Here is a 23,884-nt window from a genome sequence, read left to right as displayed (position 1 = left end):
GGGGGGCCTGCGCGTGCGCACGCGGAGGGGAGGGGGTGCACGTGGAACGCGCGTGACCGCAATCACGTGCGCGCACGCGCAGCAAGAGGGGCGCGCAGGCGCGGTGACGTGCCCCCACGTGCACGCCCCGGTGCAAGAGCCCTACGCGCACACCTGCGATGGCGCGCATGCGCGAATGGCCCCCCCCCCCACGCGCGGGTGCGAGGGCGGGAGCGGCGCCATGACGGTGAGCGTCTGACATGGCTGCCGGGGGGCTCTGGGTCCTGGCTGAGGAAGCTCTGCGGCCAAGGGGGCTCTTGTGTAAAGGCTATGGTGGCTCTGGGGTGAGGAGCTCTGTGTTTGGGACTCTTGGGCCTGGAGCTCCATCTTTGGGGCTGGAGTCAGGAGCTCTGTGTTTGGGGCTTTAGGGTCAGGACTGTGAGGGTTTGGGGGCTGATGTGGCTCTGGAGCTGGGGTGGCACTGGGGCTGTGGGGGTTTTGGGGCTGGGGCAGCCTGAGGCCAAGGTCAGGAGGGTTGTTGGGCCAGGATGGCGCTACGGTAGAGAAGGAGGTGTGGGGGCTGGGGCCAGGGCAGCGCTGGGGCCGGGGGTGGGGGTTTTGGGGCCAGGCCTGGAGCAGCTCTGGGGCCTGGTTGGGTTTTGGGGTCAGACTTTGACACTGGGTGTTAGGTGGTGGCCTCTCTGTGAGCAGGACATGGGAGCAGATGCTCTAGTGACCCATGCACAGCCCTGGGATTTGATAAATCTGGGCCTGGTTCCTGGCTTTCCCCCAGACTTCATACGTTAGCTTCAGCAGCCCCAGTTAGTGCTCCCCCTTCCCTGCCACACTGCTTGTTTTGGCTACCCAGGCTGCAAGGTCTTTGAGATATGCCCTGTCTCCTGCTGTATGGGGGGACCCTGACATTGAAAGGGTGGCTGGAGCACTAACAATAATAGCAGTCCACATTCTTTTCATAAGTGCAACCCTTGAACTGCTTATCAGTGTTAAATGTACTGATATTGGCAGTGGGAGGCTAAAGTGGGTGCTGCCTTTCCTGGGTTTTGTGTTGAGCTCTTAAAAATGTTCTTTGTGGAGATGTTTTTCAAAGCGTTTGTCTCACCGATTAATCTGTCTCTATTTGCTCCCTAACGTGCGTTCCCCTACTGACATCCTTTCTGTGTGCACGTGCTCATGTACTGTTGTAGAATTGCTGTTGAGCACTGGACTCTTGGCAGCCCTTTAGCTCTGCAGAGAAAGTGTTCCTGACTCACTAAGGCAAAGCCAAGCTCATGTGGAATTTGCAGACTTTTAAATCTTAAAATGAAAGGTTAGGCATGTTTTTGTGGCTGGTCGCTGTTGGCTTAAATCAGGCAAAATCCATCAACTACTTCCCACAGCAGAAACAGTGTTAAATTGCATAGCTGGATTTTCTTTCATTCTGCCTTTTATTGGAAACGGGATTGAAATTTGCTGCTCTTGCAGTACTGACGGTGTAATGTGTCACTTGGAAGAGTTACCCTAAGTCTAGTAAGCTTCACCCACTGATTGTGTGAGATACTGTGGTGAGAATGTAATGAGAGGATGATGTTGATCAGGTATTAATGGGATCTCAACCTGCTTGGTGGTATTTGGCATGGTCTCCTTGGAGCTGTGGATTAGCAAGCTCTTCCCAGAAAAGCAATGAGAAACCTTGCTACTATGTAGCACAGCAGTCTCTTGACTGCCTGTAGGGTGTTTATTTTTATCATTAGAAGGCAAGCATGTGTTTCTCTTCTATCCTGCTACTTCTTCAACTGCCTACTGGGGTTTTAAATTATTTTTATTATTTTATCTTTCATTTATGTCTGGAGGCTTTCTCATGCTAGGCTGTACAAATACATAGTCTCTTTCCCACTGAGTTTACAATCTAGGCAGACAATGGATGAGAGAAATTAAATGTTAATAGCTTCATTTTATAGCATGGGAATTGAGACCTGCTGTTCCTCAGTATTTGGTCTAGGATCCTGCAGGGAGTGTGTAGGCAAGCTGGGAGTGGAACAAGATCTCATAAGTCTTCCTCTTGTCTTTATGCTGAGGCATTCTTGGAGTCTGTGCTGAAGAAGCAATCAAGACTCCTTGAAATGGAGTCCTTTGGTTCCAAAAGCCACCGCACACTAAGCCCTCTGCTCAGGGAACTGACTCACAAAAAGGGGGCAAAAGCATAAAATAAGTGCTAAAAAGCTAAAGCTGGAACTGATATTTGGGAAGTTTTTTCTGCATGCCCTTTGATGCACTGGCTGTGTGCTTTCAAGTGTTGGCAGTCTTTTCTGTGCAGAGTGAACAATGGACATGCTTCGAAAAGCATGTTGGCTTTGTCATGAAAGCTCGTGGGATGTGCATTGTCCAGGAGCACTGCAGCAGAGTGCACTTCACCCAGAAGAAGAGCAAAGACTCCAGAGGATGGGAGTGTAGTGGGTAAGAAGTGGAATAACCTTTTGCTCGAGTCCTTCAGCATCACTGTGTTTGCTCACGAGGTCAGAAGCTGCGTGAGTGATCACTGTGACTGAAGTGAAAACTGTGGGAACTGGTTATAGTGTGTATACAACTGGAAGAAGAGCACGGAAAAGGCAAATGGGATCATGTCTCTGCTGCCAACCCATAGAGGTTCTGTTGTCTTAATAGTTTACCTTGTAGTGCCCGTACCTAGATGTTTTACTGACATCAGTGATAAAAATCCCACATTTCTTGAGTGGTGATAGGACTCATCTCAGAATGTGACCTTGGCTGCTCTACTGGCAGATCTAGCATAACCCTCAAAGGATTTGTGCTTGTTCGGTTACTGTGAGCTATTCTTTCTTACTAGCAGCAGCCTGGTGCAGAAACAAGCTATTCTATCACTTAAAAAAAATGTGAAGTCTGCTTGGACGTCTTTTAGAAAGTGGCAGCAATTCCTTGCAGCTTGCACATATCCCATTTCTTAGAGATCTTTGGAAACTGTTTAGCAAAACGTCTTTAGGGCTGAAAAGGGATGTCTGATTCCTTATCTGTTGTGCACACACACTTTGGTTTGCGTAGGAAGAAGCGGGTTGGCAGCATCTTGTAGAACAAAATATTGAAATGTTTTTGTAGGGGAGTGTGGGGAAACTTTCCTTGATAACAGATTTTATATCACTATACTTTTTTTTAAAGTTTTGGTGGGTGGAGTGTGGGCTGTATCCCTTTCAGGTAAAAGCTATTTGCATAGGTGGAGCAATCTTGGTTGTTTTTGTTCTGTTCTGCAGAAAGCCACAAAAAAAGGACTTCTTTTCTATGCAAACAGGAGAAAGAAGCATTACTAGGGTCAACCCACATGGAGTAAGGGAGGTTTCAGTTTGCAATGAACATATTTGAAAGGGAAATAGAGGCAGTGAATTGTACTGCCAATTATGTTTTAGAGCCCCACGTGCAATGCAACACACCATTCTGATTTCTTGAATGGTGGAGCCCCTCTGTAGACAGAAGGGATGGCACATGGCAAGGCCTCTTCTGAGAGGGAGTGTTGGAAACTTGCCCAGATGGAGGGGATTGAAAGTGGCAATTGCCACAGTGTTAGTCTCCATTAAAAAATAGCATATGCAGTTAAGTTAAACCTTGCGCATCTTGAAAGAGCATAGAAATGTAACCTTTACTTGAATGGCGTCTAAGAGGTTTGGTTCTCATCTGTTTAAAAATATCTAGTTCTTTGAGTCATCAAACAGGACTTTGGTTTAAATGGCAGGGTTTTCTTCCTGGTTCATCTGTAAGAGCTTGGAAACAGAGGCTTTATTTCATAATGAGCAGGGAAAGCAGTGCAGGGCTTGAGGAATTTAGCTCACTGTGGGATTTTGTAGAATGAAAACTTGTGGTTATGTTCAAGATAGCCTTTTTTTCAAAGAGCTGCTGTTGAAACAGGTTGTAGAGCAAACACGTGGTACTAAAAAAGAAATAGAGCTCTCCTCAGGTTTGATCAGGGTGTTATTAAAAATCAGAACAGGACCTCAAGAGGAAAAACCTGCTTTTATAATGCTCACTTTAAAAACAGGAACTTCAGTTTGTGATGTTCATTCACTCTTTGAAGTCAAAAGCTGCTTTCTTCAGTTGCCTGAAAAAGCTGAACTCCATCATTTGGGAAAGGACTGCTTTCAGTGGAAAATGCTGCCAGTGCCAATAAGCTCTTTAGCAGCTACAGTGCAGTTTCTAGCAGGTTATTTAGTGGTCAGTCAAGACTGAAAAAGATCCCTTATGTTTTTCAAAGTTGTTTAAGAAATTGAGTACAAAGTTAATTAAAGATGATGCATAGAAGGTCTCATCTTTATGGAAAGACATGGAAAAGATAGTCAGATTTAGTATTCAAAGCGGATTATTGAAAGTATGTGGAAAGGGCATGGACACTCTGATTTAGAGGTAAAATAAACTGAAGCAAAGCTGTTCTGAAACAATTCCCAATATATTTAAATGAAACCAAACTAAAATGACTCAAATGTTAGCTTGATTGCCCACAGGCAACTCTAATGTGATTTAACTAATACTTTTTCAACCCATATCTTTGGTTAATGAGACAAATTTTCTTGAGTGTTCTCCTAGAGTCCTGTGACCCCCTTGGAAGTAGAGGGGGACTATTGAACATTTCTTAACATTTCCCACATGGTGTCAGCATCCCTCAGAGAGGTGGCTGTTGTTGATCCTGTCTGCTTGCTGAAGAAGAAAAAATCTTCTGTTAAGAGTATGCTTTTTCATCTTCTGTGTTACGCCAGGCACTCCTAAAAATCAGAGTTGTCTAACTCAACTTCATGTTGGTTATTAGTGCTGTATGAGATGTAAGTATGACTACAACGAAAGGGCAGTTGTGGCCATTGGACTTGTTCTGTATACTCTGTGGGTCACTGGCAGTCCATCTGAGCCTTGCTTCATACCTCTATAGGTGTTAATTTCTAGGGCCTGAAGCAGGTTGCTAGTGTGTGGAGCATGTTGTTGTGAGAGTGCCTTCTGTTAACTGTCTTCGCATATAATCTGATGAGGGTTTTTTTATTTACATTATTTAATGTGAAAGCACTGGTGTCTCTTGGAAACACTGGCCTGAAACACTCTCTGGAAAAAGGCATTTTGACCTATGAGTCACTTGTGGTTGTGAACATTTTATTTTTTTACTGCAAGGTTGGTTAAGAGCCTTTTTTCAAGACCACCTTTTTTCCTTCTCTGGAGCATTCATCCACTTTAAGTTCTTGGTCTTTTTATTCTAATGTATAAACCATGACTTTGTCCCAGAAGAGCACAGCTTTTGAGTCTTGTGCTAGTGTTCAAGATGGCTATAAACTATGGAAGGAGCAAGTGTACTTGTTGCATTCTTGTTATTGCATGGGATTCTTCAAGCCTCGCAGATACTTGTACGAAATCCTCCTAGTTTTGTTTTAAGACCAATAAAATTCTTATCACCTGGGAAAAAAAACATATTAAGTGGCTTCTCCTTTTATTTTATTTTATTTTATTTTTTCCCTTTCCAGAAGTTCACTTGGTTGCCTGCATATATTCTTTGGGATTTTACCTCTTCTTTTTCCTGTTGCATAGTACAAAAAACTCCAAAGTAATACAAGGACTATTTGTGAAGGTTCCTGTTGGTTTCAGCAGATTTTATACCAAGGTATAAAAGAGGGGTAAGAGAGTAAAAGAGGCAAGAACCAGAATCAATGGGAAAAGCTCTCATTTTGATGAAGGATGGTATATGCAGACTTTGAATCTTGGGTGGCTCACTGGACTGTATGTTGCATTRGAGATTGAAATGTAGGAGATCTTAAACATTAGAATTTATCTTCAGTTTTCAAAAATTTCCCAATCAAGCACATAATTACTCATAAAAATTAGGGTTTTGTGCAACAGTGCTTGTCAGCAAAGAAAGGAAAGTAAATAACTGCTCACTATCTTATTTTAGACAATTGAATTAAAAAACAAAGCAACAGGAAGGGAAGTTAGAGTTTCAGTTCCTGCAAACTGCAGATTTGCATGGGTTTAGCAATGACAAATATGTGAGATCATACCTAGACTGGCTATGCATCTGCCATGCATGTGGTAAAGGTGAACTGAAGGTCTCCTTACTTGTCCAAACCTGAATAAGTGTTTGTAACGAGCTGTGGCAGTGGCAAGTTTTTGTTTAATATCCGAAAGATTTTACTCCTTTGGTTAATAATCTTAGCTCTGAAGAATTGGGGTCTTACTGAAAGATGAAAGTGAAAAATAACTTTCTGTTCAGCTTGAAAGTAAGCTAACTTGTTGCTTAGATTGTGTACTTTGGAGACTTGTAATCTCTGTGAAATCTAAATAAATTAGATCTGCTTTTTTATTTCAACAAGGAGGTGGGAAGGTTCCTGTATGTACTAATAGTAATATCTAGGTACTCCCATTATTATGTATGCAAAGTAACATTTTGTCTCTGTTTTAGTGTTTGAGGCAGAGGTGGAGGCTTGACTTGGATTCCTGGGTAGCAAAGCTAGGGACAGAACCCACTTATAACGCTCATCCAACGTTTTGACCATTGCATCAGATTGAGCTGCTTCTGTCTTTGCAGTACCACTACTTAAAACATTGCAGAAACATGGAAGAACTGAAGCTACTTGACTGTATCTTGTTTGAATAGAATGGCTCAATGCCAGTCTGGAGGTTCATGCCAGCACAAAGGGCATACAAGAAGGAAAAGGCTTCTTAGTGAGCAGATACTAAGTAATATATTTTTTTTCTCTAGTCAGAAAACTTTTTCTTTTCATCTTCTTTCACCTGTCGTTCTTACCTTCTGATACTGTGAATTTTGCTGTTAACAGGGATCTCCACGAGGAACAAACTGACAGTTTTGGACAGTGCGTCTAAGAAGAACTCAACAAAACCCTGTTAAATTTCCCATCTCTTTACGTGTCTTTGGTTTTTATTGTCATTTGCATTCTAAAGTAGAATGTTGTTCTGCTTTCTTTTTCAGCCCTCCAAAGCAAACTCATATCAGGCGCTCTAATGAAGGTAAGATAGCCTGACAGGAGATTTTGCTGCTATCATTAAATGCAGCATGGTGCTGTTTGGTTATCCAATTTTTTTTCCCTGTAATTACATGTTCTTGTCCTGTCTCTTGTGCCAGCAATAGGACCTGAGCTGGTCCTGCCGTACTCTAGCCCATCAAAAGTCTCTGATTTTCAGTCTGGTCACGTTCGTTGATTTATTCACTTTGAGGTCATGCAGCTGCTTGTGCTGGTAGGATTGCTGCTGCCTGGGCTGATTTACGTTTCCCCAAAACTACACAAGGGTTGCTGAGCCGGAAGGGGAGAAATCCCCTGGTGTAGAAAATGCTGTGACAAAACCCTTCACCTGTCACTTTGGAGGAGATTGATTCCTGTGTGGCAGGTGGCCACCTGGGCAAGGTGGCTCAGCTGACAAACTGGGGAGGGAAATCACTGGCTGTGGGATGAGTTCTCCCCTGAGATCTGACACCTCCAACCCAAGAACAGAAGGCTAGGTTCTTTTTCCATACAAAAGAAGATACGGGGAGAGGAAACTGTAGCCCACTGTCAGCTATTCTGATTGCTGTAGAGTGCCACCACCCTTCCTCATCACCCACGTGCATTATTTTTAGGGTTTCTTTGYCTCATTTAACTCCAGCTCAGTCTTTCTTAGGGTGACAAGGACTTCCCTTCCATAGCTGCGCAGGTGGCACATCAGACACCACAGCCATGCCTGGAGAAGCTTCGCTTTCACCTTTGTATTAATCAGTTCATTCACCGATCTTGCAAATGACTTGTGAGAAGCAGTGTCTGGGACAGCATGCAACGGGAGAAGACAGGCCTGCACGAAATGCATGGGAGCAACTGCATTTAGTGAGGCCTGATTCCGGTTTACCTCTCTCTCCCAATCTGTTTGGTATCTAGAGCTTTTAAATGGCAATTTAATACATGTTTATAACAAGCACATGTACACAGGTGAAAAATTTAAAGGGAGAGAGAAATGTTTAGCAGTCATCCTGTATCTGGAGCAATGAGGAGTCCACTGCTTCTGAGCAATGAAAAGGTTTCTACTAGTTCCCAAAATGGCTTGGAGAAGGGATTGCAGAAACAGCCTGGAGTCCAGATGGCTGTGACTAGGAGATAGCTCTCTCTTGCTTTTGGTGTAGTTTGTTGCAGAGCAGTGACCCCTTTCTGTAACAAGGATTTGAATTGACTTTTTAAAGATTTAAAACTGAAATTGGTCACAGTCCTCCAGTGAACTATATAAAACAAATTTTCTCTGTCTTGCTGATGAGAGATACTAAATTGAGTTAAATCTGTTTTGGAAATGCACCTATTTTCAGTAACAGATCCTGCATGGTTTGGCTGGGATATTTACAGTGCCTTTTGAGGTGTGAGCTTTGGTTATTCGGTGGAGTGTGTTGTAACAGTTTGAATCAGAGTTGTATGTTGGAACCTGTGCTACTTAAAAATTCAGCAATTTTCCTGTTTAAAAGTTTAGTTTACAGTTGTCTCTGAGAAGCATAGGGAACTCRTTAAATGAGTATGGCAGCTTTCTGCAAAGCCAGAATTTTGTTCTGTGTGCTGTAGCTTAGAGCACCTGTTTCACCAGGCTACGTCTGTTACACAAATGAGCTTAATGGACTTTAGTGCATTTGAGCTTTCTGACCTAGTTGTGGTAAGTGAGGTCTAATGTTTATTCAAGGAGTTTTGGGGTTAGACTTTTATTTTCTTGAGTAGCATTGTGGTGTCGTGGTCTTGAGATGCTCTGTATCACTGTTTGAGCCTCTGGGCCGGATGCTGAAACTAGCCTAATACTTTCTCTCTAGGGAGAAACCATGACTGATGCACACTACTTAGCGAAAGCAGTAATGATCCTTATTGCTTTGACATTCGAACATGAAACTGCATGTTTGTCTTGTCTTCTGGTGTTGCCTGAGATTCCTTTCTCTGGATTCCAAGGTGCTCAGTATGTGGCTCATGGCCTTCCTTTGTTAGACAAACAGGAGGCCTTGGTTTATTCTAGCAGCCCAGGAGAAAGTGGCAAGATGGTTTATTTTCATGGGATTTAGATGCAAATATATCTTTCTAGGTATGAAATAACAGAAGCTGCTTCTCATTCTTGTGGTTTTTCACCAAAGCAAAGGATTCTCTGGAAGGGACTTAGCATGCTCTGTGGCTGGAAATTAAGCTATAGCTCACAGCTTTTAGGTGGCCCTTTTTTCTAACTGGGGTTTCCTCCTCACTGATACAGAATGCATACAGCTTTGCCATAGCTATGCTTCTAAGTCACTGTGGCCACTTGAATGTGGCATGAAATAAACCTGACTGCTAGTTGGTAACTTCTGATTTTTTTCCAGTATTTCGGTGGTGTCTCTCTGGCATAGGGAGAGACCTTGCATCATATTTGTTTGACGGGAATAGTTCCTCATCAGCAAAGTATGTGCTTTATGTAGGGACATACCTGCTTGCTTTGAATCTGTTATTGGGTCAGATTTTTGTGTCTTAGACTGGGCAAGGAGTATAAGCTGTCTTAAAAACGACACACTCCATTCCTTTGTTTTTGCTGACAGGTTCCAAACACACTGTGGTTATACAGTGTATCAGAGACCTGAGTTAGCTCAGCCTCTACAAGTATAAAGCGTTCCTGGAAAACGCTTCATATTGCTGTTATTGGTGACAAATTCCCCCCACAAAATGTTTGTATTCTTTGCTAGTGTGAAGTGAGCATTCTTCTACTTAAAAGAAAGAAAGGGGAAAAAAAAGTATTTAACATGGTCAAATTTGGCTTCGTTCACAACCATTTTGTTTTAAAATGTCTGTGTAACTTGCATCCTTGTAGTGAGGTGTGTGCGGCTGAATATTTTCTACAGTAATATTGGCTTTTCAAAATGTGTCATTTTTCAATGATAGAATAAAAGATCTGGAACTGAAAAAACTCCTGTGTTATGTTTTTGGTTTGTTACACTAGTATTGCATGATAGTATTATTTTACAAAGAGATCTCTGCTTGTTTGTTTATTTACTGAACTATGGTGAAGTTGTTAAGATGATCACGATTGCAATTATAGGTAAATTTTTATAAAGGATAGTGACCATCCCTGTACTTTGAAGCATAAATCAGCCATGGTCAGGAAGATATGTTCTGTGTATGTTAATCATGTGATGCTGGCCTGTTTGAGTTCTAGAGCTGTATTAGATAGAGAGCTTGTCTGAACTAGCATGGTGACTGCTACTATTCCTTTACATGTAGATGTTCTAGCCATGAGAATTGTGGTCAGTGCCTCCCGCTGTGAACAATTTGCACAATGATATWTTTCCGTTACTGATTTTTTTTAATTAAAAGTGAACAATAAAATGTTACAGTACAAATGTTTTTCATGTAAACATTGATAGGAAGCCATCAGATACGTCTGTTACTGGAGCAGCATTAAGGCAATTAGGTTAAGGGTTAGAATAAAGAAAAATACCACTATTTTAAATTCATTGATGACCTGGTTACTATATAATTTGTTGACAGATAAGGAAAATAATTTTTTTTTTTTAAATTAGAATGTTTTACACTTTTTTTTTCCTGCAGGGCAGTACTGATATGAAGCTAGGTTGATCAGCAAACATCTCTTGACAGGACCAGAAGGATATTATACAAACCGTAAGGATGTGTGCAAGCTGCATCTTATGGAGAAAATGCAAGGGGAAAAATGAAGGTATTTTTAAATTGATTTATTTTCTAGAAATAGCAAAACATAGTTTTGAGATTTCAGTGAGGAATCTCAAGTTAGGATCTTAGGTAAAACATATTAACATTGACTTAAGTAACTGGCAGGTTTGTTTTGGCTTTTAATCTTTTGCTTTGAGAAGAACTTTCACTCTGAAGTCACCACAGTCTTGTTTAGGAGGCACTAATGCTTTTACACAATCTAATTTTTCTCGACGAGTAATAGAAGGCATTGTACCAATTTCAAAGTTGCTCTTTTTTTCCAAATATCTAGGCCTTGTGCTTTAGTATCTCGTTCTTATGTAAGCAGTGGCATTTTTTTTTTCCTGTGAATARTACATGTAGTTGATAAAGACCTAAAGCATTCTCAGTTTGCAGAGGGGGCTTTTATCAAACAGGATGCAAGCACAATTGCACATTTTGGTGAAGCAGATTTCCTTGCTGGAGTAAGTTAGGTGAATGTATTTTGCATGAAAATGTTTAGTTAAAGCAATGTATTTCCAGTATATATTTGTGTACATACTTAACTCTATTGTCTATGAAAAGCAGCTTTACATATCTGAATATACATTAATTAACATAGGATCTTTTCAGTTTTATTATAGGTTTTCCTCACTCTTGCTACGTTCTCATTAGCTTTGTCATATCTGAGTAACGACTATAGGAGGAAAACAAGAACAAATGACTATTCCACGTGTCAGTCTTAACTCCCCATTTCCTATGACAAAGAAACAACATTTATTTTACATGTTACATGTTTACAGGAGCATTATAAAACAAAATGCTTTAAATGATTGGCTAGGATTATCATTCAATTTAGACAAGTAATGCAGAGCAAAATGTATTTTCTTACTCACTTTTAGCTCACAGCAGAATCCTTTACTTTTTAATGATGRTAGCCAGAAGTATAGGTGATGGCAATGTCTCAAAACTGAAAACTGACCTTCCAAGGAAGGAATCCAGTTAGACATTCTCATGTCTATAGAACAATGATTTTTCAACCTATGGTCCATAGAGTTTTAGATTACTTCTAATGGGTCCATGAGTGGTAACAAAAAAGTGTAAGTGTCTCTTTTGGAAGTTTATGCTTTGCTCTGCATGGCTCTGGTCTCCACTAGAACATGCTTACAGGTTCCACAAATCAGAGCTGTTCAAATGCTACCCTGGAAGGTAGGGTTGGATACATGCACTGACCTAGACTGCTACAGCCTAGCACCAACGGGATTCATGGCCAAGACCTTTGGTCATTGGTGTCTGACTCCAGGGAGAGCTGTGTGGTATGGGGACTGTGGTATGCTAGTCAATAACAGATGTATAATCGCAGCAGCTCCTCCCCAGTTGGCATTCAGATGTCCCATGACAGCAGTTCCCAGGGTATTCATCCATCAGGAGGAATCGTCATTCTTTTAGTAAACGCACCAACTGGCATTACATTCTGGACTTCTTTTCAGGGTCTTATTTTACATGACAATAATCTGTTGTTCAGCTGCCGTGTTCCTTTCAAGTATGTGACCCTGGCAGTAATCTTCAACATGTGACTGTCTCCTGTGTGTAAATCAAGCCATGATGAATGGTGTCTTTATTAGCAGTGACAATATGAATGCAAAACACATTTTCAGTAGCTTATAAGTGAAATACATATCTGACTTGTAAAAMGCCAGCTGTTAAAGTCCTTCTAGAAAAAAATCATGTTGATGGGGAAGGGAGGAAAAAAAAACCACATTCATTTCTGAGGTCAGCAAGCAATAGCACAGAAAGCCCCCACACATATGTGAAAATCAGCAGACTGTGTCCGCAGTAACTGATAAAGCTTGACATAAGCATGTTTCAGATGCTTGTGCCCGTCGTCCAACCACTTTAGTTTGCCAGTATATCCTGAAATTGAGAGCCTTGCTCATAGAAATTGATACAGGCTTGTCCTGGCCTTAATTCTGGAAAATGTTGAACATTCTGGTCCTCATGACCAAAATACGTGCTTTAATATCAGGCATACAAGTAGACAATCTCTCGCCGTGTCAAGAATAAGGGTGATATTGGGACAGGGTGGATGGCTAAGCAGTAAAAATGTATTGTAAGCATCTGTCTGGATTTGTGAAGGAATACCTGTTTCTTMATTCAAGTTTGTATGTCTGGTGGTTGAAAAGGTCTCAGTAATGTCAGATTTGTAACTCAGATCACTGAGGGCTTGTCTTCATGCAGGAAGTTTGAGTTTAAAATGTGCTAGCTACCCTTGCATCAGGCCCTGCACAGGGAGATGCAACGACTTTTGTTCCTTAGGATACATCTTCTTTATAGATACCATCATTACAGAGAAGTGAATTGGAAGWTGTTCTTTTCCTGAAAAATTTGAGATGCCACAACAGTATGCATAATTATGGAAACTATGCATATCATATATGCATTTAGGATTAATTATGCAAATTTCTAGCTTTTGGGGGGAAAGCAGAGCTGAGTTGCATGCTAGGGTACTTTCATAGCTTATATTTCATACTATGTTAAGCTTGGAGCCTGAGGCTGTTTTGTCTTGAAGGCTGGGTCAGTGTGGCAGGCATCATTTGTGTACATATGAAAGAGCAGTAGGCATTCTTGTTAAATACGACACTGAATTCAAGGATGATGCTCTTGGGAGTGTAGTTCTAAAACAAGCAGTTGTGTGGCACAGATGACTTGCTGTCTTGATATTTGTTAAGAAAACTGTTCTATTTTGAGCATTTCTTATTTCACCTAGGAAAGTCTAAAGTAAAGGTCAAATGACACGATAAATTTTAGACTCAYCAGTGTCCCTCTCCCATGCTTAAGTATTAGTTACAGCTTTATTGAAGTCTATTTGTGAGAGTGTTGGATAGCAATGCTTATTGCTTGAGATGTGGGGAGGCTCTTGGATTTCCTGCCTACAGCTGCCTTTCCTAAAGTAGTGACAGGTCCTACTCTATCACAGATTCAAAATAGTGGCAGTGTACAAAACTGTGCCAGCCTTCAGCTCAGTCAAAGCCTGCCTGGAGAACTCCCCTCACGGTGAGAAAGTGGTTGTTGTCTCCGTCTCCATGGCAATGGAAAACCTCTTGCTCTCACGGCAGGCAGACAGCTGCCAGAGGCGCTCTTGACTCAGGCAGCCAAGTTCCTTGAGAAGCTTGAAGAGGTCATTGCGGAATTTAACACCAATGAAGGCATAAAGGAAAGGATTGAGGCAACATCGGAAGCAGGCCAGAGTGTAGGTCACATCATCTGCCATGTCAAGCTGCTTGCTCTCCTCACATGAGCTGGTGTGGTTGAAAGCGGAGATGGTCTTGGCCAGCATGACGCCATTGTAGGGCAATTGGAAGACAATGAAGACTACTACCACAGCAATGATGACCTTAATAGCTTTATTCTTCTCAAAGTTGCGGGCCTGGAGTAATGTTTTGATAATGATGAGGTAACAGACAGACATGACCAGCAGGGGAAATAAGAAACCAAAAACCATTTGGGAGACCTTGATGCCGGTGTTAAATGTCTGCAAGTCAGTAGCAATGATAGAGCAACGGGGTTGGCTGGCTGAGTTATTTATGCCACTGTGAACCAGCTCAGGGATTGACAGGATGAAAGCAAGGAGCCATATGAGGATGCATGTGACCTTGCTTATGAACATCATCCGGGGACGGAAACGGTGGGCAGAGGCAGCCTGAACAATAGCAAAGTACCTGTCGATGCTGATAGACAGGAGAAGCAGCATTCCACTGAAGAAGCTCATCTTGCAGATGCAATAGACAGCTTTGCAGGCAAACTCCCCAAAAAGCCAGTACATGGCTGCACTTGTGGCCCAGAAGGGGAGAGTCAACAGAAAGAGGATGTCCGCCAAGGCCAGGTTCAGCAAATAGATGTCTGTCATGGTCTTAAGCCTCTTAAAGTAGATGTAGGTCAGCATCACAAGCCCATTCCCCACCAGCCCAATGAAGCAGATGAGGGAATACATGGCTGGGAGGAAAGCAGCACGGAAGTTACGGACCTCGTCTTTCTCACACAGGGTCTCGAACAGGGTGTAGTCAATGGTGGTGTTGGAGTCATAGTTATCAGTGACATTGTTTCCAGTGCAGATCTAGAACAGGGAAGAAAAAAAGTGCATTGAGACAGCTATTCTGCRTGCACAGCCTTTGCCCTTCCATGAATTGCTTCAGGAAGTGAACTGAAGTTGACATAAAAACAAGCAGGAGCGTCCAACCAACAAACAGCASAGAAATCCCAGGGATTTTCCAAGCATTTCCTCATGCAGATATCATCAATAGAGTTGGCTGGGTCTCATGGCTGAAAACTTTTGCCATAAGTATGTAGGGTTTGGGGGTCAAAGTGGAAATTACAAAAGAAATATTAGTGCTCAGCCAAAATAACACCTGAAAGTTCTCAGCAAATAAAYGCTTTTTCCAGAATGTTTAAGGACCCAAATACAACTGTGTGTACATAGTTAGTTGTCAGAAAATAGGAAAAATATGTCCTTTAATGTTTTCTTCTCTTCAAAATGAAGAAAATTTCCTCTTGACTGACTGTGCTCGCTAGGCTTTTTTTTTTTTTTTTTTTTTTTTTTTACTCATGTTCTTCATATGAACTTCCCACTGGTGAAGTAGTAAAAGAGGGATGTAACTGCTGTGTTTGTAGCCAACAACAGCCTGTTGCTGCAAGCCCTTCCTGTCTCCTTTGGTCACTYGCAGCAAAGAATAAGCCTGTGAGATAGCTGAAACCAGCAGTATGAACAAAGGGCTGTGTGGGAACACAAAGCTGGAGCCTGCTTTGGCTTTTTTCTCTACTAAATAGAGGTGTCAGTGAAGCTCTGAGGAAGCACAGTGACTGAAGCAGGAAATTGTGACTGTGCTGACAAGGACAAGTTGTTGGTGTCTCGTTCAGKCCTCTGCCTCTGATTTAAGCTCTGATTATTCTTGTTTCATCTTCCTACACTGCCATAATCTATGGGGCAGAGTGAGCTTGTGGTATCTGTGCCCTGCTTTTCTGTGACTTGATAGTCTCCAGTACCCTTTCTCCATTGCATAGAGATGAAAGGTTTCCCGTGGATACCTCTGCCTGTTATCACTGGGTATCTTAGCACACTCTCCATCTCAGGCAGGCTTTTTTTACCACATCCTGCATGCTACCTGGAGGCATGCCACCAGAAGTGAAAGGAAAAAGAAGCAGGCTGCAAAAACGTCCCTGCCTTGCTGAGCTTCTTGAAGAGACTGAACTGGGGACTGTGGGGTGGTTGAGGCTGTTCCTGTGGTTRCAGGAGTATGAGTGCTGGGGGCCAGGCACAAGGTTCAGGAGCAGGTCACAACAGAGTTCAGTACTTTGGGTTCTCTTTCCAGCTTTATGTTTATTCTGAGTAGGAACAGGAGGAAGAAGTTGAGCATTGCATTCAAGGCAGCTGATCTCTTCTTCTTTAGGCATTTTGGCTCTTCAATACTAAACTCAGTTTAAAGCCCARAGGCCAAGGCACTCTGACCAGATCTTTCCAAAGAGGAATGACCCAATTTTTCCCATGTACTCAGCATATAATGCTGTCATTTTTTTTTCCTGAAAATCCTCATTTAGGTGCCAAAATGGAACTCAGGTCTAACAATCAAGGCTATCTTGAAATCCCAGTCTACATAATTATCTTTTTGTTGTTGTTTTTGTGTTTGTTTTTGCTCTGACTTTTTAGCACTGCTCTTTGCTTTCTCATCATCCACCTCCATGCATGATAGGATTCTTAGTATGAAAAGCAGCATCCCCCACAAATCTCTCCAGCACTGTGGGTGGCTGCTTTTGGTGTGTCAAAGTTTCCAAGATCTCTGTTTACCCACAACACAAACGCMGCTACATTTCAACCACATTGTTTTTAACATCTTACCTGAAAAATTAGAGGAAGGCTGAAAACCATGCTAACCTTTATTTGCTTACCTAGAGAAGAAGGAGACAAGAAAGAGACACTGTGTTACTGTTAGCARTTAAGTAGGGTTTCCCACTTGACGTTCCTTTTGAAAACATAGCTGAGTTTTAAAAGAGCGATACTATGCAGCAGTAGCACACCTGATCATGACATTCTTATCCCTGTTAAACTCCTTATAGATGGATAAATAAAATATCAATGAAGATGCTATGAAGCTASCCCAGAGTCACATAACAAGTTACTGTTGGAGCACGGACTCAATCTGAGCAGTCTGCTGCCTCCAGCCCAATAAGGAAAAGCTGAAGATCCAGTTAACTCTTTTGCAGTGCAACCATTTTTATTTTTATAGTCAGTCAGCAGCCAGTGCATTGTTCTGGGCTTTAAGGATGTAGCATACTCAGTGCACATAAAAACAAACAGCTGTGAGTGCAATAAACTTGGCCCAGCTGTTCCTTGACAGTGTGGTGACTGGACTGCAGAACAGGAAAGCTCTGCTCCCTGCAGGATATATGTAACTGAAGCTGGCTGAAATTTATTATACATCTTTAAATGTCAGGGCTGGCTTCTGCTGTCTTTGAATGTGGAGATATGGGATGCTGACAGCTGGAAGGAAAAATTAAATTCAGAGCCAGATGTGATAATGTTGAGAGCAATCTCAGACAAACAGTTCTTCCTGCTGTGGTTAGCAGAGGCATAGGGGCCAGCGAAAGCTTTTACTTCTTGCTATTTAAAGCATGTATCAGTGTTTACCTCGGGCAGTTGGAATTGAAACCTTTTCTTGCTCAAGTTGGAAAGTGTGCTGGCAACTCAGAGAAGGCTCTCACCTCCTTCTGCTCCAGCACGAGCTAAAGATGTATCCTGCCTTGAAAGAGAGTTAGCAGCTTTTGTTTGGCACATCATGCTGCTCATCACAGGAAGTCTGTCGCAGCACTAGCTCACTTCCCCATARCATTTATTTGGTCCAGGTTCACTGAGCAAGCCTGGGGCAGAGAGAGGAGATTTTTTTTTTAATCTCTTCACTGCTTCTTCTGGTGAATATGACTTTCTCCTCATAGTTAAGCCTGTTTGTTCATAGTTTTGACTGATTCCTTTGCCCCTCTTGGCTCAGCAGTCTGTAGTACACAGCTCTGTTCTGGATTACTACTTGCTACTTATTTCTTTCCAGAGTTCCTTTGCACCCTTCCCTGCTCTGGCAGTGTCCTGTTCGAGTATTACTCTGGACCAGAAGGATTAATTTCCACTACTTCAGGTAACTGCCATTCTTGCCACTGTATCCTCAGTAAGACCCGCTTTAAATTGCGTGCAGTAGCATCATTAATAACAGAAGCAGTTATTTTGTATCTCTGCGATCAGAGATACTCATATATACACGAATAGTGATGTGAGAGTGGAATATTCCCAACTGCACGTGAAAAAGCTGGACTTGTTTTTCCCTAGAGCCTCTATATGAGCTACCCACAACAYCTCTTAGACGTTTGTGCCTCCCCTACGTTTTCATCTTTTATGCTGCCTCCTGTAACTAGATGCTTAGTTATGTTGATACCCCTCACATTCTCCCGGGGAAATCAGAAACATGTAATCATGTGTTATTAGTGACATTTACAGTAAGAAGTCAAGTATGTCAAGGTAGGTTGGCCAAGATTAACCTTAAGGCTTGGCTAAATGCTTCTGTCTGTATTTTCTGCATGTCCAATGCCTTTTGCTGTGACCAGTTCCAGACTGCAGGCAGAAGTTTAGTGAACACCCAGTTTAACCATCTCTCCCTCCARGCTGCTTATCTGAGTTTTGCATATCACACAGGAAATGCACTGAAACTCTAAACCACCTAAACCTTCTGGGTGAATTTAAGGAAGCCTGGAATGTTACTACCTTCTCTGCCTGGGACACTGGCATGGGGACCCTGACCCCTGCAAAAAAACTCACTGGGGTCTTTTATCATCTATTACACCTTCTTAATAGCCTGGTTTCCTAAGGGCTTTTGCAGTTTGTACATCTGTCTGCCTGTGCCTGTTGCTAGATAATTATTACCTCTGTTGGCCAGTCTCAACCATGTTTGGCAGAAGCTGAGGTCTCAAAGGTAATTAAATTCCTAGCAGTTTTATAAAAATGGAGGCAGAGGAGAAGAATCCTGCACTATCAGTCCACAGGGGAAAAGAGACCAACATAAATTCCACTCCTTCAGTGCATTGTTAGCAGAACTGCTTTTTTAAATTTTTTTAAATCTCCTCCTCCAAAGGACACTACCACGATGCCTCCTACTGGTAATTTAGAGGGCACTGCATTAACAGCATCATTTTGCTCTGAGTATTTCTGCATCTTCCTTTCACCTCCTTGGACTAGGCCAGACTCTGCTTAGTCTGAAAAGTCATGACTGCACAGCCATAGGAAATTGTGTTTTATTTTATTTTTTTAAACGCGCTGTGTGTAACAAAATAGGTCTGCTAACAGTGACTCAACTAACGATCCTGAAACCGTTCAGCTAAGTATCATTCCTTTGAAGAGTTTCACTGGTGTTCTTTTTTTTTTTCCTGGTTGCTATTTCAGATGTCTTAAATGTCACACAATTTTCGTTATAAGAAAGCTTCCACTGTACCTTCCCCTCCTTGCTGCCTCTACCTCAGCTTACGCATTTGCAAAGGCATAACTAGAGAGGCCATGCAGCCTCGTGATCCTTCCTTGCTAGTCTGTTGAGTGAGTCTCCAAGTCACCAGTTTCAGGCAGGCTGGACAAAACTCACTTCTCACTCTACCATGCTTAGGAGTCCAGTGCGGTGGGGGAAGGGTGGCAGAAGCAAATGGGTTGCAGAGAGGAAATGAGACATGCTTTGGAGTTTAATAGGCATTTTTTCTTTTTTAGCCTGTGGCAGTTCACAACTGTGGGTATTTTCCTAAAGTTTTGTTCCTCAAAATGTTAAGAAAAAAAAAACCCTCTCAAAAGTCCCCACAAACAGTAGAACTAGCAACTGTACTTAAAAAAAAAAAAAAAGAAAAAAGAAAAGAAAAACACTGCACATTGAATGGGTCAAAGCCCTGTTTAATCTCCCGTCTCCCTCAGATGGTTATGCGCTGGTTTGCAACAATTCTCAAAAGCACCTGCCTGTCCTGTAAGCCCTGAGAAGACTTTGTGGAGAACAGAATTGCCCGCTGTAAGTGAAAGAGAGGGAAGCAGGGGAGGGCAATGCTCTGGGAACATTGCTCTCAGTGCGACTGCTGTCAGGTGAACTGTAAGGAGGTGACTTCCTCTGGTCATTCCTGTGAAAGATGGCAGCAGTTTTAAAAACACTTAAAATTACACTGCCTCTGCTCCCATTTGTTTACAGATGAAGTAGCAAAATTGCTGTTGATGCAGTGGCTGGGGAAAGTGGGGCAGCATCCAGTCAGTTTTGAAAATCTCCCCCTACAGACAAGCCTATTGGGTGGGATTCATCATACTTTAGCCGTTGATATTATGTAGGCTCTCTTAATAGTGAAGGGAAGAACAGATGTTAAAGGTGCGATTTACTTGTCCAGGGGTGAATGTTGGGTGCAATTCATTTCATGCTGTGACAGAAGGGTAAACATGTAAGTTGGGACAGATGAATCCCATGCAGTTTATCTGTATATTCCCTCAGCATCAGGAACCAATCTCAAGCAAGATTAAAAAAAGCAGCAGTACAAATAAAGCCCTGTAGGTATGCCCAGAGATGGATACTCAGGCATGGAATTAGAAAAAAAGTGAAATGATTGCTAAGTAACATTAGCAATGTTACTTATCCGAAGCAGGAAAGCTTCGGATAGTGAGAAGTATTTGCCTGCAGAAAGTCCCGAGAGGAGGAAAGAGTAGCAGAAATAGAGCCAATTAGGATGTTTAGAACCGGACTGGACAAACAAAATCCTGCGGAATGAATCCCAGGGTTTTGTTCTGCACAAGGAACTTGCTCCTGCTCTGCACGCTGGCTCCTTCCTACACAGATTAGGCTCTGAACCTGGAGGAGCAGCTGTTCACCTCTGCTAATGCTGAGGAATGTGCAAAGTGAAAAGCAGTAGGTTATATTCACTGACTTCTCAGGAATACTTTAGATAGTATTGGCAAAGTTAAGCAAACCTGCTCTGGCTAAACCTTCATGGTGAGATTTTTTTTTTCCTGTTGGCCAAAATTGCAAGGCAGAAGTTTCAGTCTCAAGCACCTTAGCRTACATTTATGTAGTGAGTAATGTACTGTTTATATCTTCATCCATGTACCAGTTTCTAGTGCCTCCTCACTAGCAGTGTAGTAGGCTTTTGGGGAAAGCAACCAGATACTTCTGAGAAGAATTAATCATATTTAAATAATACAATGACTTTTGGCCGTTAACAGCTCAGTGCCTGTTCYTCCCCCCAGCTTTTTCCCTTCTATTTTTCACAACTAGTAGAGGAAAGAGACCCTCATTTCAGGAGTGAAAAAGCCCAGTGAAGCTAAGTCATAATTTTATTTCATGCATTCGTAGACCTGTGTTACAGAATAATAATTATTAATTAATTATTAATTAATAATTATTTCTCCACTTCTTTAGGGCAATTGTGAATCAAAAGGCAAGACAAGCAGAAATAAGCAAATTAGAAAATCATTCTTAAATAAGCTGATCATGTGCTACCTACAGTTAAAAAAAATAAAACACACACACACACACACACATGCCACACAATGCTGTGCGTTTTCCCCAGATGTTTTAACATTTCTAGAACTGTTTTGGAATATTCTGCTGAAATTCAATAATAGGACAAAAAATCCCGTAAAACCCAAAGCAACAGTATTAACCTACTCTTATTTGTCGGCTTCTATTTCTTTCTTTTTTTTCCTATCATAATTAACCTTTATCAATTAATTAAAACATAGAACCCTCCTCACAGTAATGGGTCTTCCCCTCCCCCCAATACTAAACACCTTAAAATAAATGGAAAAGAACAAAGCAAACAGATGATGTTGCATCAGGCAAAAGTTTAAATGAGATCACAAAGATACTAATTTGTGGTGAGTAGATTCAGTTGGATTATGAAATGTTTTAATTTGAATGCAGCTTCTGGTTCAGGAATTTGCTGAACCATTGATTGCTAGGAGCAGTGAGGATGCATGTATGAGAAGACTCAGGCTATCCATTCCCCATTTCTGCATGTTGGATCCTATGGGATGCAGTACATCCATTCCTGTCTTCTAATCACAATTGTCTTGTACTATAACCTTTCTAGAGACATTTCATGTGAGCAATGTGTGCCAGAGATTGTTCTTCTTGCATAATGCTGCACTTTTAAGACTTCCACAGGCAGTGGAGAGTGAGGAACTTTCTGTATTCTTCCCATCACCTTTGTGCGTGTGGTGAATTCCTCTCTTTTACACTGAGCAGGAGCATTCTGCATCCCCTAGTTGCTTTTCCCTATCACTTCAAATGTTGGGATCCCAGCATGGGATTCAGCACCAGCTGCTTTGCTTTACATTTTGTGGAACACCCCTCTGCTTAATTCATAAATCACTGCTGACCTTCCAGGAGGAGAAAACCCTGCTTGGAGAGTGAAGTTTGGGGCTGAAACATGAGACAAAGATACAAAAARAAGCATTTATTTTTCTCAGCTGTACCAGACTATTAGCTCTGTGTGTGATTTTGTTTGAGTTAAATTTTTTATCCTTGTTTCTTGTTTTTTTCAAAAAAGCAAAGAAAAAYACTACTCATCCTTTTCAGATGTGCTGCAGGCCTCTAAGGTACCTGAAGGGTATTGAATGCTGAAATCTCAACAAATCATTTCACAGATATTTCCTTGTTCTCTGTCTGCAGCATTCAGCACAGGGACATCTGTACCTCTCTGCATACTGCTTGCTACAGCATTGGGAATGTGCAGGGGAGCCTCTACAGTCCCAATAAATTCAAAGCTTTGATTAGAAAAATGTCACAGAGAAAAGGCAGAAGCACCTTCCATTCCACCCTTTTGCAAAGCTTAATTCATTACTACCAGAGGAGAAGGGCTTTACTGGAATGAACTTGTTGGCTGTTGCCCCATCACACTCACCATCCTTGTTACAGCTCTGACCACGCTCTTAGTCATAGAGAGGTATCAGTTGTATTATGAGCTCTGTTCATAAACTAATTTAATCTCCTGAGTTAGTTCCTTTGCTCCTCTTCCCTGCACATCCCTCATTCACACTGGAATCACAGTTTTTAAATACTCGAGGTATTTAGGTTAATAAAACAACTCAAAAAGAATAAATAGTCTCAGAGAAAAAAAAGGGTCAGTCTTATTCACCGCATCTATGACACACAGTGCCATTCCCCTCCTACAGCCTTCCACCTACTGAAGCTACTGGAAGCAGGTGCCTGTRGAGCACTGCATGTGAAAAACCAACAACAAATGACTAAAGAAAGTATTAAACTTTCAAAGTTTTATGGGCACAGTGCAGACATTAACAGAAACATTTTGTATGAGACCGGGGAGACTCATACATGGTTGCTCCCAGTCCCTTGATTTATTCACTGAACTAAAGTAATGCCAGGGAGAGAGCATTGTGTCTTTTTAGGAACATGAAAAAAAGGTATGAATGATAAAGGAACAGTTCCTTTGCTATGGGACAGAAGAACTCCTTGAAGTCCCCTCTCCAAACCTGTTTTTTTCTTGTGTGTGTTTCTAAAATAATTGATTTGGGTTTTTTTTTAGCTTGAAAAAGAAAAAGAAAATCCAAGCAAAATTATAATAAATACGAGAAAGACTGAAACTTTTATTTTACATCATTTAAATACTCTGTTAAAAGTCTGTTACAGTCCTATGTSATAGGACATGAATCTGGGCATTGTCCTTATTATTAAAGCTGAAGACAAAACCAGAGACTTCAGAACATGTACTCACCACTGTCCATGGTCTTGTTTCAAACAGTGATGAAATCACAAGGCTAGCAAGAGCATCGTATGTTCCAGACAGTATAGCCGCCATGCACCGTKGCTCCTGCCAGAGACCCTCTTAGAGAAACTGCATTATATACTTCCTGCACCTCATGACGTGCCCTGGCGTTGCTGACATTTAGTAGACCCTCCTCTTTCTCCTTGTGCTTTCACCAATACAGGAAAGTTGTGCTACCTGCCACAGTCCCTTCAGACGTTGTGTATTCTGGTTCTTCCTCTGCGTGCAGCTGAGCTCTGAAACCACATGCACACACACACGCTCTGAGAGCGCAGTAAAGCAGAGCAGGTTCTGCTTTTGCACTGGCACGTAAGAATTGTGACTGTGGTGAAGGAACAAGAGGAAAGACTCCTTTCTTCTGCTATTTCTGCTCCTCACAGTAGATGCTACTTTATCTAGCAAAGCATCTGCTAGAACAGAGTGTGGTA

General features: G+C 41.9%; 1 protein-coding gene across 1 annotated transcript; it reads right to left on the bottom strand.

Moving 5' to 3' along the window:
* Positions 1 to 13,665: 13,665 nt before the first annotated feature.
* CCR7 (C-C motif chemokine receptor 7) lies at positions 13,666 to 23,415 on the bottom strand. Its single transcript, XM_085310427.1, has 3 exons — positions 23,406 to 23,415; positions 16,519 to 16,568; positions 13,666 to 14,742 (listed from the first exon to the last, which is right to left on the bottom strand). Exons 1-3 carry the CDS (start codon positions 23,413 to 23,415, stop codon positions 13,678 to 13,680), a joined length of 1,125 nt encoding a protein of 374 aa, XP_085166553.1. The 3' UTR covers positions 13,666 to 13,677.
* Positions 23,416 to 23,884: the final 469 nt, after the last annotated feature.

Source organism: Rhea americana, unplaced genomic scaffold (assembly GCF_003343005.1).
Source record: "Rhea americana isolate MKP2758 unplaced genomic scaffold, rheAme1 scaffold_319, whole genome shotgun sequence".
In the NCBI taxonomy this organism is placed as follows: Eukaryota; Metazoa; Chordata; class Aves; order Rheiformes; family Rheidae; genus Rhea; species Rhea americana.
Note: the sequence above shows the minus strand (reverse complement) of the source record. Positions and strands in the feature narration are given on the sequence as shown.

Excerpts from the sequence above, each read along its gene's own strand:
- CCR7 (XM_085310427.1), bottom strand. Across the intron at positions 14,743-16,518 it reads GCCTTCCTCTAATTTTTCAG|ATCTGCACTGGAAACAATGT; the intron begins GTAAGATGTTAA and ends TCCCTGTTCTAG.